General features: G+C 45.1%; 1 protein-coding gene across 3 annotated transcripts in view; it reads right to left on the bottom strand.

The window, feature by feature from the left end:
• Window positions 1-420: 420 nt before the first annotated feature.
• Window positions 421-15,639, bottom strand: part of Ube2h (ubiquitin conjugating enzyme E2 H) — a 121,731-nt gene continuing 106,512 nt past the window's right edge. For all 3 annotated transcript variants that reach the window (XM_051151810.1, XM_051151809.1, XM_051151808.1), the window contains 2 exons: window positions 3,509-3,637; window positions 421-669 (listed from right to left, as the gene is read on the bottom strand). In XM_051151810.1, the coding sequence (XP_051007767.1) occupies window positions 545-669; window positions 3,509-3,637 (254 nt within the window). In that variant the 3' untranslated portion in view covers window positions 421-544. The remainder of the gene's footprint in view (window positions 670-3,508; window positions 3,638-15,639) is intronic.

Here is a 15,639-nt window from a genome sequence, read left to right as displayed (position 1 = left end):
GGCCCTAGCTCACAGCTCACACTGCTCCCTAGGAAGGGCCACTTAGGACCTGGGGCAGCTGACATACTCATGGCTAGCTTCACACGACCCAAAGCATGCCTCTCAACCTTTCCCCTTCCACTCTGGAAAAACACTGTTTAATCTTCATCCAAGAGCTGGTAGATTTGGTTTTTTTCTTTGGAACCATCAATAAAAAGCAACCTTTTCCTATTAGTTTTACTCGTGTTTCCCCAAAAGAGTGGCGAATTCTTGACAGTTCAGTAGCACACAGGCTGACTTGGCCAAATGGACTTATGAATGCATGCATTCGGACTGCATATTGCTACCAAAATGGAATGTGGGAATATGCTATGCACCTCAGGTTGAGAAATGACCAAGAAATCAAGATCTAAAGGGTGATATATAATATATATATATCAATGCTATTATTCATAAAAACCTTGTTTAGTAATAAAAAAAATTGCTTTGTTTAAATATGAATATTAGAGTCTGCTTCTCATGGTTAGGAAATAATAGTCTTTCTGAAAGGCAGGCGCCTTTTCTACTACAACTCCATGTCCTGGGCCTCATCTTCCGAAAAGTCAGACATAGAACTCTCCGACGAGCTGTCGCCAGTGCCCTCCTCCTGCTCCTTCAGGGCCTCCTCCGTTGCGTACTTCTGGATGTACTCTGCACAGGGGAGGGTGAGTGAAGAAAACACAGGGTGTGAGCTCAGTGACCCCAAGGAACAAACTCACCTGCCATGCCAGAGTAAGACCTGATACGATTATTAAGCCAAGGGGAATTCCAAGAGGAAGTGATTCATGTGGGGTGAAAGGGGCAACCGTACTTTTTACCTTCCATGTAAAGAAAGTGACTGATTTCCCAAACAGAACAGGACTAGCAACAACTTCATAGTGATTTTTCTGGACATCCCACCCTTCTGCAGCCATGTGATTACAGCCAGCTCGGGTCTGTTTCTAAAGAATGGACGCACAGCTGGGCGTGGCGGCGCACACCTTTAATCCCAGCACATGCTGAGATCATAGGCATGCACTACCATGCCTGTACCTTGTAGAGTAAGAAAAATGTTAAGTTACATGTATGTGCACAGGTACAGGTTTCCAAAGAGGCCCAAGGTGTGGACTGTGATGATGGAGGTACCCTGTGGGTGGCTGGGAACTGAACTTGGGTCTTCTGAAGGAGCACCAAGGGCTGCTGCCCTGGAGCCATTTCTCCAGCCAGGGATTGTATTCTGAACCCCTGCCGGCTAGTCTACTTCCTCATCACAGAGGCTGTTACATTTTTAAGACATTCAAAGAGACAAATGTCTACAAAGCATCTGAGGACAAAGCTTTTCAGAAGACCAAGAAATTAGGAACAAGGTGGGGAGGATGACAGAGGTGCAAAAGGCAGGCGCTGCACTGGACGAGGGCTCAGGGAGGCAACTACAGGCAGTGTCCCCACATGCCGTACACATGACTCTGTACAGAAGAGTATATTTAAAGTCTTAGTATCAAAAGTATGTGCCTGGCTATGAGAAATGAACAGTAACTTACCTGTCCCCCACCCAACCCCAGTCTCCTGTAGTCCAGGCTGGCTTTAAAAATCTCTAGATAGGGGCCGGAGAGATGGCTCAGGGGTTAAGAGCACTGTCTGCTCTTCCAAAGGTCCTGAGTTCAACTCCCAGCAACCACATAGTGGCTCACAACCATTTATAATGAGGTCTGGTGCCCTCTTCTGGCCTGTAGACACACATGCAAACAGAACAACAACAACAAAAAAATCTCTAGATAGAGCCTGGCAGTGGTGGCGCACGCCTTTAATCCCAGCACGCGAGAGGCAGGGGCAGGTGGATTGCTGTGAGCTCGAGGCTAGCCTGGTCTACGAAGTGAGTCCACGACAGCCAAGGCTACACAGAGAGACCGTCTCAAAAAAACAAAAAAAACAAAAACAAAACTCCAGATAGCCAAGGATAGCCCTGAACTTCTGACCTCCTTGACTCAAACTCCCCTTGCACGTGCAACCATATCTAGAGTTTATGTAGTGCTGGGGATTAAATTCAGGTTTACAGGTCTGCTACCCAAGAACGGATCAACTGAGCTATACCCCCAGCTAGCCTTAAACACACACACACACACACACACACACACACACACACACACACACACACACACTGGGTATGGTGGCAGATGTCTTTAATCACAGCCCTCTAGAGGCAGGCGGATCTCTGTGAGCTCAAGGCCAGCCTGATCTACAAAGAAAGTTCCTGGACAGCCAGGGCTACAGAGAAACCCTGTCTCATAACAACACCCCTGTCTCCTCCCAAAAAACCTGAAACGAATGAATGAATAATTTTTTTTTTAAATAAAGGAAGAAAAGTAATAAAACCAAAACTCTAAAGAAAATGAGGAAGAACATACAGATCAAGAAATTCTGACTGCACCTCAGATGTAGGCTTTTTATCCCCCCGAGACAGGGTTTCTCTGTGTTAACCTTGGCTGTCCTAGAACTCACAATGATCCGCCTGCCTCTGCCTCCTGAGTGCTGGGATTAAAAGCTTGCGCCACCACTGTCCGGCTTAGCAATATTTTCTATATTAAAATAGCCATATTTTACAGACACTGGTAAATGAAAGCTATCTATAAAATTGTAGCATAGTTTCCTAACAAAGTTATGTATGGTTGAAATGGCATTTTTCTCGGAGAACATGTTTGTTTGGCTATGTAGGTTACTGTGCTATCTTAAATTAGGTATTAATTTGCAAAGTACTTGAGACCTAAGAAAATGAATTCCATGCTGAGAGTTCTGATGCTCTGTGTGGATGAGCTCACCACTGCCCACCACAAGGGGGCGCCGCTGCCTGCCCGTTTGTGCAGAAGGAACAGACACAGGCACAGAGGTCTCTTCCTTTTTTGTTACTGTTTTATGCACCTACAACTTCTCACTAGGCAAGTTCTCAAACACAGATCAGGGTAAAAAGGCAAGCCAGAGCAGTGGGTACAGCACAAACAGAACACACTGAAGAGGAAGAGGAAAAGGCAAGGTGATGGGCCCACAGAGACTGAACCGCCAGCAGAGAGCGCAAAAGGGAGGACAGGAGGATGGTGCAGTCTCAGTCTGTCTCTGTCTCTCTCTCTGGTTTTTCAAGACAGGGTTTCTCTGTGTAACCTTGGCTGTTCTGGACTCGCTTTGTAGACCAGGCCGGCCCTGAACTCACAATGATCCACCTGCCTCTGCCTCCCGAGTGCTGGGATTAAAGGCGTGCCCCACCACACCTGGCTGGTGCAGTCTCTTTTTAGACTAGAGAAAAACTATAAGGAACTGAGTAACTTGAAAATGCTTTAAGCTGGGCATTGGTGGCGCACACCTCTAATCCCAGCAGAGTCAGGCTGATATCTAAGTTCAAGGCCAGCCTGGTCTATAGAGTGAATTCCAGGACAGCCAGGGCTATACAGAGAAACCCTGTCTCAAAAACCAAAACAGTAGAAGGCTTTGAAGGGCCAACGAAAAGTACATTTCACGTTACCTTTAATTTTCTGCTTGTATTCTTCTGGTCGGTGGAGGTACATGGCTGCAGCATCACCATTCAGAGGGTCGATGGGGTTAGGATAGGCCAACAACTGGGGCAGGAAGGACTCAAATATATTGGTAAGATCTGGAAAAACAAACAAACTTCATACATGGGAATATGCAATTATACCCAATTAACTGGAGTTCAGTTGCTCATTCAAAAAATATTTTTAAATAACTTTTTTTTTTTTTTTTTTTGGTGGCAGGGTTTCTCTGAGTAGCCCTGGCTGTCCTGGACTCACTTTGTTGACCAGGCTGATCTCGAAGTCAAAGACACTCACCTGCCTCTACTTCTCTTGGGTGCTAGAATTAAAGCAGCACTGTCTGTGCCTGGCCACAAATAATTTTTTTTCCTGAGACAGGGTTTCTCTGTGTAGCATTGGCTGTCCTGGACTCGCTGTGTAGACCAGGCTGGCCTCAAACTCACAGCAATCGCCTGCCTCTGCCTCCTGAGTGCTGGGATTAAAGGTGTGTGCCACCACCGCCCGGCCAAAAATAACTTTTTAATGATTTAAAATGTATGTGTTTTAGGCTGCATGAATTTATGTGCATCGTGTGCATGCAAGTGCCCCCAAAGACCAGGGGGTGCTGGAGACAGCTAGGTCCCCTAGGAGAGCAGGAAGCACTCTCAACCACAGAACTACCTCTCCACTCCCCAACAACCCCCATCCCCCTCTTGCTCACCTGCTTAAATACTTAATTACCATGGGGATGACTCTCTACAACAACATACTTATTTCAACATCAATTACATCTTTGAAATTTAAATGTAAGGAACCAGACTAGGATACACAGAATATTATTCTCTTTGGAGGGCAATTTCCCCAGCCTTTACTCACTCCCATTTTTCCCTTTTTTGCACTGTTGAGAGTTTGAATTCAGGGCCTTGTGACTATAGCCCTGTTTTTCCAATTAATTTGCTCCATTTCCAAAATTGAAAACCTAGTAATACACACTATTGAAAATTATGTCCCAATAAGCTACTCCAACCCAACTATTGTAACTTCTTTTTGAAGCATCTTAGCAGGGCGCGGTGGAGCACTCCTTTAATCCCAGCACTCAGGAGGCAGAGGCAGGTGGATCACTGTGAGTTGGAGGCCAGCCTGGTCTACAAAATGAGTCCAGGACAGCCAGGGATACAAACAGGGAAACCCTGTCTTGAAACCCCGCCCCCCAAAATCTTATTACTGTGTGCATGCGTGAGGACTGTGTGGTGGCATGTGCTGTGGTGCCAACAACTCCGAGGAGCTGGTTCTCTCCTTCACCTTTATGTGGGTTCTGGGGACCGAACGCGGGAAGCCAAGTACTTGGCAAACAGCTCACCCATACTAAGCCATCTTACCACCTCAAAATAAGTTCATTTCCTGTAAACAGTTTTCATTTTTGTTTCATGTCTGTGTACCACATGTGTGCAGTGTCCACAGCTGCCAGAAGAGGGCATCAGGTCCCCTTAGTGCGAGCTCAGCTGGCTTTGAACTCATGATCCCCCTGAGTCTGGGATTATAGGAATGGGCTGGTATTAACTTGTACTGGATATAGACACTCAAGTTCTTCAATTATGCAAGCTAAGGGCAGAGACCTATACAAATAACTTATAAATAACCTTAAGACAGAAAAGCAGCCTACTGCTAGTGTTAACTCTTGTCTTACTGGGCACACACAGATGGGATCTGTACACAATGCGCGCGCACGTGCACGCGCACACACACACACACCCACACACACACCAATGCTTTATAAAGGAAGCATGAAAACTGTACAGGGAGGGAATCTCTTATGTAATGTATAGATGCAATACCCATCAATTAAAAAACGTATAGCTTATAGCTGAGGCAGAAATAGACGGTGGGACATGTGGCAGACAGAGGGCTTCATACTGCCAGGGGCTTAGGATTCAGACAGCAACTGTGAGAAGGACAGCCCATCATACCTGGGCACAGGTAACCAGCCACATATAGGTTAGTAAAATGGTTTAAGTTATGAGATAGAGAAGAGCCTAGCTATACGGCCTAGGTATTTGTTAAATTGAGTCTCATGAGCCATTATTCTGGGATCTTAGGGATGGGAGGAAACCGTTCATTCTCCACCAACACACACAACAGAAAACCTGGGTATGACCCAGTCCCCAACTCCCCCTAACTTCAGGGATGATGTGATTTCATCCTCAGTGCCTCTTCCTGTAAACCCAGACCTCTTCCTACTTCAGCTACCCTGAGACAGAAACACGACTGTCTCTGGAGAGAACACCAAACGTCTCCCACCCTTTACTCTGTTGGTCTAGTTGCACAATGACTGCCTATGTACTGCAACTGAGATCTGTGGATGCTCAGGGAACCAGGAGTATAGGGAAACATTTTGGTCATCACAACCGAGTGGGATGCTACTGACATCTACAGGGTAGGGACCAGGGATGCTACTGAAATGTCTTATAATGCACAGGATGCACTCACAACACAAAACTGTCAGGAACAAAAAGACATTTATGGCAAAGTTGAGAAAACGCACCTTAAACATAAAAACGGGATTATCAAAACTTTTCATAAAAGACTGGAGATTGTGCTGGGCATGGTGGCACACGTCTTTAATCCCAGCACTCAGAAGGCAGAGGCAGGTGGATCGCTATAAGTTCAAGGCCAGCCTGGTCTACAAAGTGAGTCTAGGACAGCCAAGGCTGCACAGAGAAACCCTGTCTCGAAAAATCAAAAAGACTGGTGATCTTGTGGCCAACAAAGGTGTTTGTTCTGTCCTGCTCTTGGCTGTGGCACCAAGTAGCCAAAGATAAACAACACAATGGTCGTGACTATGCTCCAGTGAAGCTTTCTACACAAACTGCTCCATCCTGCTCTAGAGAAGCCTCTACAGAGCAAGGGATGTAGTGCAGTGGTAGAGGGCTCACTTAGCAAGCCTGAGGCTCTGGATTCATTCCCATAAGGAATCCAACACATAAAAGAAACCTTTCAGACTGCTGGTTCTTCCTGCTCACTTCTTGGAATATTCTAGAGTTGTGCTTTCTCAACAGAACATTCTGCAGACAAAAATGTCCTTATTTGTATTACCCAAAACAGCTACTATGAATCATCACACATGTTTGTTAAGCACCTGAGATACAGTGAGTAATAGTAAATCAGGAAATCAGTCTTTTGGTTTATTAAAGCCTAATTTAAACACTTAAACATGGGCAGTGGTTTCTATATTAGAGTCCCTGGGCAGCTTGCTCAGTCTGCTCTCCCCCTCAGCAGCTTCATCCAGAGCTAATGTGAAAAAACACCGTGGAGGTCTCCACACGGGCTTTTATAACTGTCCCATGGGACCAAATTACAGTAAAGTTCCACACTAGGACACAAGTGTTAAAATTTTAAGCAAGAGGGCAAAACAAAACAATTTCCCCTAAGAATTTAATTACCATTTATACATTTTAACATCTAGAGAGAACATGTTCCTTGAACTTGCGATTCTCCCCCCTCGGTCTTCCAGGCGTTAGCACCATGCCCAGCTAAGAGTATCTTTAAAAGCCAGGCATGGTGGTGCACGCCTTTAATCCCAGAGGCAGGCGGGTCACTGTGAGTGCGAGGCCAGCCTGGTCTACAAAGTGAGTCCAGGACAGCCAAGATAATACAGAGAAACCTTGTCTGGAAAAACCAAAGAGTATTTTTAAAAGACATGCCAAGAGCCGGGCGGTGGCAGCACATGCCTTTAATTCCAGCACTCGGGAGGCAATGGCAGGTGGATCACTGTGAGTTCAAGGCCAGCCTGATCCACAAAGAGTCCAGGACAGCCAAGGCTACATGGAGAAACCCTGTCTAGAGAAGAAAAACAAAATAAAAACAAACAAACAACAACAACAAAAAGACACACCAGGAGTCTGGGCATGTGGCTCAATTGGTAATATTTGCCTCGCACACACTAAACCCTGGGTTTGATCCCCAGCACCCCAGATCACAGGTGCAGCACTACATACCTGTCAGCCTAGCACTTGGGTGGGATATCTAATAAATATGGAAGTATGCCTGGACTTGGCGGAACATACCTGTGATCTCAACATATGGGAGGTGGAGGCAAGGATGCCTGAGAGTACGAAGCAGCTATGAACTACACAACAAGACCTATTTCTCAGCCACCAAAGAAGCCAAGACTAAACACCTAAGAACAAAAACGTATTGCTGTTTATTGGCTTTCCCTTTTTAATCCTGGGCACATGTCTTTGACCTCAGCACTCGGAAGGCACAGGCAGGGAATTTGAGACCTGGTCTACATAGTGAGTTCCAGGACAGCTACATAGTAAGACCCTGTCTCAAACAAATAAAACACACCTCCCCGCCCGCCAGACAGACATGGGTTAGAAATGCCAAAGAGTAAACACGTTAGGAGGAGAAAGAGTTGTACAGGAACTAAAGAGGTGGCTCAGTGGTCAAGAGTTTGTGCTGCTCTTACAAGCACTCATGTCAAGTGGCTCACAACTGCTTGTGGCTGCAGCTCCAGGGGGATGAAATGCCTCTAAGGGCACTTGAATTTACACATACATACATATGATTAAAATTTTTTTAAATAAAAAAAAATTTTTTAAAAGACCATAACCTGGGGGGGGGGGGGAGGAATGGGAGGATACAAGGGATGGGATAAACATTGAGATGTAACAAGAATAAATTAATTAAAATAAAATAAAATAAAATAAAAGACCATAACCATAAAACCATAATGCCAGAGTGGGTTTGGGTGTGTGTGTGTGTGTGCATGCGCACGCCAATAGTTACAACAGGTACAATGGTAACAGCAATGGTGCATTAACACATGGACTAAGCACAAGCTAAGATCTTGCTTGTAACCTCAAACTCTTGATCCTCTTGCCTCAGCACCCCCAGGTGCTAGGATTATAGGCCTGAGCCACCACAGTCAGTTTGGCCAGACACACTTTGAGCTTTGGTGAGTACTTCACTGCAACCTAGAAGTGGTTACCACCAAGTCCATTCCACACATAAAGAAATGGAGACAAGTTATACAACTTTCCCAAGAGGCTGGTTTGCAAACAAGGGCTTATCTACCATGCTGCTCTGTCGACAGGATGAAGCATACTATCTCCCTTCACGACAAGGCAACTCCGTATGTCTGCCACGAGACTGCACAGTGGTCAGCAGAGTGGCCTTTAAACACTGGATGTCTAGGCTGCCTATATGGCATTTCATTGTGGCCATATGCATATTCTCAAGTCCCCAGCACAGGAAACAGCCCATGTTGCTCATGGGGAGCTGAGGACACCACAGCCATGCTGTTATGACAGCTGCTGTTGACAAAAATTACTTTTCCATGTTCCCAAACAACAACAAAGAATAGGTTTTGCTCTCCTTGATGTTCAGAAGGGCTCTGGGGCTAGAGACATACCGCAGACTGCCTAGTACATAAGTAGGGGGTTGCCTGTGTCCCAGGAAGAGATCTCACAGCCTTTGCTACCAATAAGTAGCTTTAGCAATGTGTTTGCTCCAAACAAATAAAAAGAACCCTTAATTACTGGTTCTCTCTTCCTGTGTGAACATACTTCTGATCCATTGTTACACGTGTGCTGAGTCACACCTGTAAGTCAGGAAAGAAACAAAGGAAATATATACAGCAGTTCTGGGTGGAGAGGACTCAGCTTCTGGGTCCCAGGAGCTTCGTCACATGGCCATAAGTGTCCCTGAAAGAAGCACGTTCTGCATGTGAGAATGTGCAGATTCTTCATTCAAGAAAAGACACGACCCAGCCCTCGGGAGGCAAAGGCAGGCGGATCACTGTGAGTTCGAGGCCAGCCTGGTCTACAAAGCGAGTCTAGGACAGCCAAGGTTACACAGAGAGACCCTGTCTGGAAAAACTCAGTGACAGAGCACTTGCAAAGCCCCAGGCACCACAGAAACACAAAGGGCTGGCGAAGACAACAACCCAAACTACACACCAAGAAATAAGGGAGTAATCTCAGAAAAAATTCACAATGAACTGTTTTGTGTTGGGTTTTGCTGTTGTTGTAGTTGTTTTGTTTTTCGAGACAGGGTTTTTCTGTCCTGGACTCTTTGTAGACCAGGCTGGCCTTGAACTCACAGAGATCAGCCTGCCTCTGCCTCCTGAGTGCTGGCCTTTTTAGCACAGGGTCTTTCTTTGTAGCCCAGTCTGGCCCCAAATGCTTGGTGAGCCTCCCACTTCAGCATCCTGATGATTGAGGTTATGAACATCCTATCCTCTCCCACAATAAATTTCTTCCCTAGGGTATTTTTTCAAAGCATATGCTCAAAAATCAGAGGCTTTAGCACATATGTGCTAGATCCTCTGTGTACAAAATACAGGTACTGCTTGTCCCCAAAAGTCTACACAGAAAAGAGCAGCTGTGTGTGTGTCTGAAGAGCCTTCTCTAAACTTTCCTTCCCTCTTCTTCCTTCTCTTCTCCCTCCCTCCTCCTCCTCCTTCTTCTTCTCTCTCTCCTCTCTCTCTCCCTCTCTCCCTCTCTCTCTCTCTCCCTCTCTCTCTCTCTCTCTCTCTCTCTCTCTCTCGTTCTACCTGCACGTAGATCTGCACATCAGAAGAGGGCACCAGGTCTCATAACAGATGGTTGTGAACCACTATGTGGTTGCTGGGAATTGACAAGGACCTTTAGAAGAGCAGCCCATGCTCTTAACCTCAGAGCCGTTTCTCCAAACGCAGGCTCTCCTCTTTAGGCCTGGCTGGCTGGGGCGCTCTCTGCCACTAGAGGTTTCAAGTGTGTGCCACACATGGGATTAAAGGCATGTGCTGCCATGCCTGGCTCCTTGAACTCCTTTTCACCTCCTTTTCCTGTAGCAACTACCCTCTCCAGGTGGAGGCATGGCAAGCCACAGGCAAGGTGGCAGATCTATTTTAGAAGCATTAGGGGATGCTTCAGGAGAGTAAGTAGGTCTGGTTTACAGAGTAAGTTCCAGGACAGTCAGGGATACACAGAGAAACCCTGTCTTCAAAAACCCAAATATCAAAAAAGGAGGGGGAGAGAGAATAATTAAACACTTCCATATTTGCCTTGGTTATTTTTATAATTTAGGACTAATTAGTAGATTTTTTTTTGGTTTTTCGAGACAGGGTTTCTCTGTGTAGCCTTGGCCATCCTGGACTCACTTTGTAGACCAGGCTGGCCTCGAACTCACAGCGATCCACCTGCCTCTGCCTCCCGAGTGCTGGGATTAAAGGCGTGTGCCACCACACCCGGCTCATTAGTAGATTTTTTAATCTTTTACCAGCGCCTGGGAAATTACAACAGATTTGGGACTTGTTTAAACATTAAAATTTTTTTCTCCTGTTTACAGTATGTAAACAGTGAAAACTACAATGAGATTCTATAAAAAAAAAAAATACTGTATTACCGTGTGTGTGTGTGTGTGTGTGTGTGTGTGTGTGTGTGTGTGTGTGTGTTTTGAGATGAGGTCTCACTGTGTAGCCCTGGCTCTCCTGGAACTACCTCAGATACAACCTACAGGGGGCATGGCTGCTTGGCCCCAAGTGATCTGGATGGAACATAATGGCAGCAGGAACATGGACAGAGGTGGCTCTTCCCTTGTTGGCCAGGGAGTAGAGAGGCAGTGACAGACAGGCAGGTCTGCAGTGACCCACTTCCTCCAGCTAGAGCCCTCCTAAAGTTTCTACAGCTCCCCAAACAGCACCACCCAGACATTTCACCTTCAGAACCTGTACCCTGCAGTCACGGCTGGAAAAGGCAGCAGGCATCCTGGGAGTAGCCTCAGGTAGGCAGGCTGACTTAAAACAGAATGTACCTAAATAGAGAAACTAGCAGAAATTAAGAATTGGTCACACACTTTTAACATAAAATACATGATGTGTTTACTGAATTTCACCTGATAGTTATTTTGGCTTTTCAGTATTTTAAGCTTAAAATAGGTGATTTTATTCTCAATATGATATTGGAGAGCAAATCCAGGGCTTTGCACATGACAGGTTAAGTGCTTCACCACTGAGAAACAGCTCTAGTACGTGGACCGTTTAAAAACTTTCCAGGCTACGGATGGTAGTGTATGTTTTTAATCTCAGTACTTGGAAGGCAGCGGCAGGTGGATGGATGCCTTTGAAACTGGTCTATGAAGTGAGCTCTAGGCCAGCCAAAGATGCACAGTGAGGCTTTATCTCAAGATGAAATAAAATAGTGGCTAGAGGGATGGCTCAGTGGTTATGGCTCTTCTTGAGAACCTGGGTTTGATTCCCAGCACCCACCTGGTGGCTCACAACTGTCTACACCTCTAGCTCCAGTGATCTGACGCCCTCTTCTGGCCTCTGAGGACACTAGGCAAATGTGGTGCGAAGACATATGATCTAAAGGAAGTACATACTATATATCTCACATGAGCAGTTCTCATCAAAGACACTGCTCATCGCCTGTTCAAGTTCAAAACACTTCTCACCTTATTAGGGTGGTTTTTAGAGGTCACTGCAGTTCAAATCTGTTACAACCTTGCTTATCTGACACTAGGATTTGTTACTAATTTTCTGAAATGAAGGCAGTTAATCTGTAATCAATCAGCCAGTGGGGTGTATTTATAGTTTACACTAAAGCTTGTTATTAAAACTTTTAACTACTAGGCAATAATTTAGTAGTTGTTGATATAAGAAAGAAAGAAAACAGCCAGGCGTGGCAGGCGCACACCTTTAATTCCAGCCCTTGGGAGGCAGAGGCAGATGGATCCCTGTGAGTTCGAGGCCAGCCTGGTCTACAAAAAGTTCAAGACAGCCAGGGCTACACAGAGAAACCCTGTCTCAAAAAACGAAACAAAACAAAAACAAGAAGAAGAAGAAGAGGAAGAGGAGGAGGAGGAGGAGGAGAAGAAGAAGAAGAAAAGAAAGAGTGAGTCAGGGAGTGTCTCTCTCTAGTCCCAGTACTAAGGGGGTAGGAGGGGTGGGGCAGAGGCAGGCAGATCTGAGATCAAGGCCAGCCTGGCCTACAAGGTGAGTTTTAGGATAGCTTGGGCTACATAGAGAAAACCCTGTCTCTAATCCCCCAATGGGATAACTTCATGCAGTAATAAGTTAAGAATCCTCAAGTTATGGGGGCACACACCATTAATCCCAGTACTAGGGCGGCAGAGGCAAGTGGATCTCTGAGTTCGAGGCCAGCCTGGTTTACAGAGTGAGTTCTAGATAGCTAAGGCTACACAGAGAAACCCTGTCTTGAAAAATAAAAAAGAAATACACCTATAATTTTTTTAAACCTATGTATAATAAACCCAAAGAAAAAGCAAATCAGGATTACCTGGATCTGACCCATTGCACTGAAAAACAAAACAAAACCAAACCAGGAAAACCTTTCTGTGATCTGTACTGATGGACAACACTTATAATCCTAATAGTTGGGCAGCTAGAGCAGAAAAATTTCAAGTTCCAGGTTAATCTAATCTACACAGCAAATCATTGCCTTAAAAAAATTAGTATTTAAGGACTAAGTAACTGTGTACCTATAGCCCCAAGAAAGGAGGTCACCTCTGGGTCCTACTTTGGCTGGCTTCTGATCCTCTAACCACAACGCTGACCACCAGTGAATGTCACATCTCTAACTAACTAAAATTTTCAACCAAACGTTTCCCATTTTCCTGAAATAACTACTTTATGAGATACATACAAATACAACTTCTGAAGAGGTCCAAGTCCATAAGGAAGGCTGGTCATGGAGCTAGCTAAGTCCTGTCAAAACCAGCAAATCCAAAACTCAGCATATGTAATCCGTACCCCTGGTCTCAAGTGATGAGGAGAAACTGTTCTACTCCATCTAGGAGACTCAGAGTGGCATGCAGCTGCTTAAAGTATGAAGTTCGGCATCCATACATACACGGGTGCCACCCTGAGCTTTGGTGCCTGCTCAAACTGTTGTTGCCAGTCATAGAGATGGGCACACAAGCCTATCAGTAGCTGCTCCTACAGCATCTACTCATGGCTAGGCACAGAGGCACACGTGTAGCACCCAGCACTTGGGAGGCAGGAGGAGTGCTGTGCCTGAGAGGCCAGCCTGAGTTTCATAACAAGGAGGCCCTGTCTCAAAACTACCAAAACCAAAACCAGAATCTAGGAACAGCACACCTAGAGTGACAATGCATTATTTTTTCCTTTTTTATTTAAATAACTTATTCAAACTACATCTCAATTGTTATCCCCACTTGTATCTTCCCGGTCCCCCCATCCCTCCCTCTTTCACCCTATTCCCCTCCCCTAAGTCTGTGGCAGGAGGGGACCTCCTCCTTCCCCATATGATCACAGCCTATCAGGTCTCATCCTGCTAGCCTGCTTATCCTTTCTCTTGAGTGCCACCAGGCCTCCCCACCATGGGGAGGTGGTCAAATATGGGCCACCAGAGTTCATGTCAGAGGCAGTCTCTGCTCTTCCACACAGCTGTGGAGAATGTGCTGTTCACTGGTTAGATCGGAATGGGGGTCTAGGTTTAGGGCATGCATTGTCCTTGGGTGGTACAGTAGTTTGAACAGACCCCCTATTAATTTTTTTAAGGCAATGTTTTACTGTAGATTAGATTAACCTGGAACTTGAAATTTTTCTGTGCAACTGTTAGGATTGTAAGTGTTGTCCATCAGCACAGCTCACAGAAAGGTTTTCCTGGTTTTGTTTTGTTTTGTTTTAAGTGCAATGGGTCATATCCAGACTCTCATGTATAGCTAGTGAGGGAATCTACCACTGAGCTACATGCCTTAGCAAAGCATTATTTGATGCAATTACTTTTAGCTAAAATGTAAATTATGTGGAGAGCCTCACAGCCTGACAAGAAGATAACTATTTCAAAATTTGTTCTATTCTCCCCCCAAATACTTGATAAAATTAATTTTGTTTCTCTTGCTAGCCTCTAAGTCACTGACACATTCCTTCTGTTATAGCCAACCTTATTTATCTATTACTAATGGCCAGATGACTCTTTGGGAAGTAATGTCCAATATGTTGACATTTTCTCAAATAAAACATTATCTATTGGTTAACAACTCTAAGGGTAAGAACTATAAATTGCCCAATTTTATTTTATTTTATTTTTTATTTTTCCGAGACAGGGTTTCTCTGTGTAGCCTTGGCCATCCTGGACTCACTTTGTAGATCAGGCTGGCCTCGAATTCACAGCGATCCACCTGCCTCTGCCTCCCGAGTGCTGGGATTAAAGGTGTGAGCCACCATGCCCGGCTAATTGCCCAATTTTATAAGAAAGTAATCTTTCACCTCATTTGTATACACACACACACACACACACACACACACACACACACACACACACACCAGTACAATGAAGGGGTAGGGGCCAAACTTGCCCAAGAATGAAGCTGTATTTCAGTTAAGATTTCTCAGCCCTACAAATGTGAGCTCACAAGGCAACTAAACACCCACACCCACCCACACACCGAGTCTTAAAAAACTAAGAAATAGAAGGAGAACTTAAAAAGTATACATGGTGGTCTGGAGAGAAGACTCAGAGGTTAGTTAAGAGCATCGGATGCTCTTCCAATAGTTCTGAGTTTTGGTTGTGAGCCTAGCCTTTAACGGCTGAGCCATCTCTCCAGCCCTTACAACCATCTATAATGAGATCTCCTGCTTTCTTCTGGCACATGCAGGCAGAACACTGTATACATAATACACAAATAAATCTTTTTTTAAAAAAAGTACACATGGCCAGAGGGGACTGGAGGCGTGGCCAGCAGTTAAGAGTGCACATTGCTTTTGCAGTGATCAGAATTCAATTCCCAACATATATACACTGGGTGGTTCATGACTTCCTGTAACTCCAGCTCCAGGGGATGTGATGTCCTCTTTTGTGGCCTGTTTGTATACATGTTCGTACATGTATTTGCATATATGAAGACACACAAGAATACACATTAGCTGGGAGGTGGTGGTGCACACCTTTAATACCAGCACTTGGGAGGCAGAAGCAGGCGGATAGCTGTGAGATCGAGGCCAGCCTGGTGTACAAACTTAGACAGCCAAGGCTACACAGAGAAACCCTGTCTTGAAAAACAAAAGCAAAAAGAAAGAATAAACATTAAAAACAAACTTTTGATTTTTTTTTTTTTTTTTTTTTTGGTTTGTTTGATTTTTCGAACAGGGTTT

The sequence above is a fragment of the Acomys russatus genome, chromosome 10, assembly GCF_903995435.1.
Source record: "Acomys russatus chromosome 10, mAcoRus1.1, whole genome shotgun sequence".
NCBI classification, from domain to species: Eukaryota; Metazoa; Chordata; class Mammalia; order Rodentia; family Muridae; genus Acomys; species Acomys russatus.
Note: the sequence above shows the minus strand (reverse complement) of the source record. Positions and strands in the feature narration are given on the sequence as shown.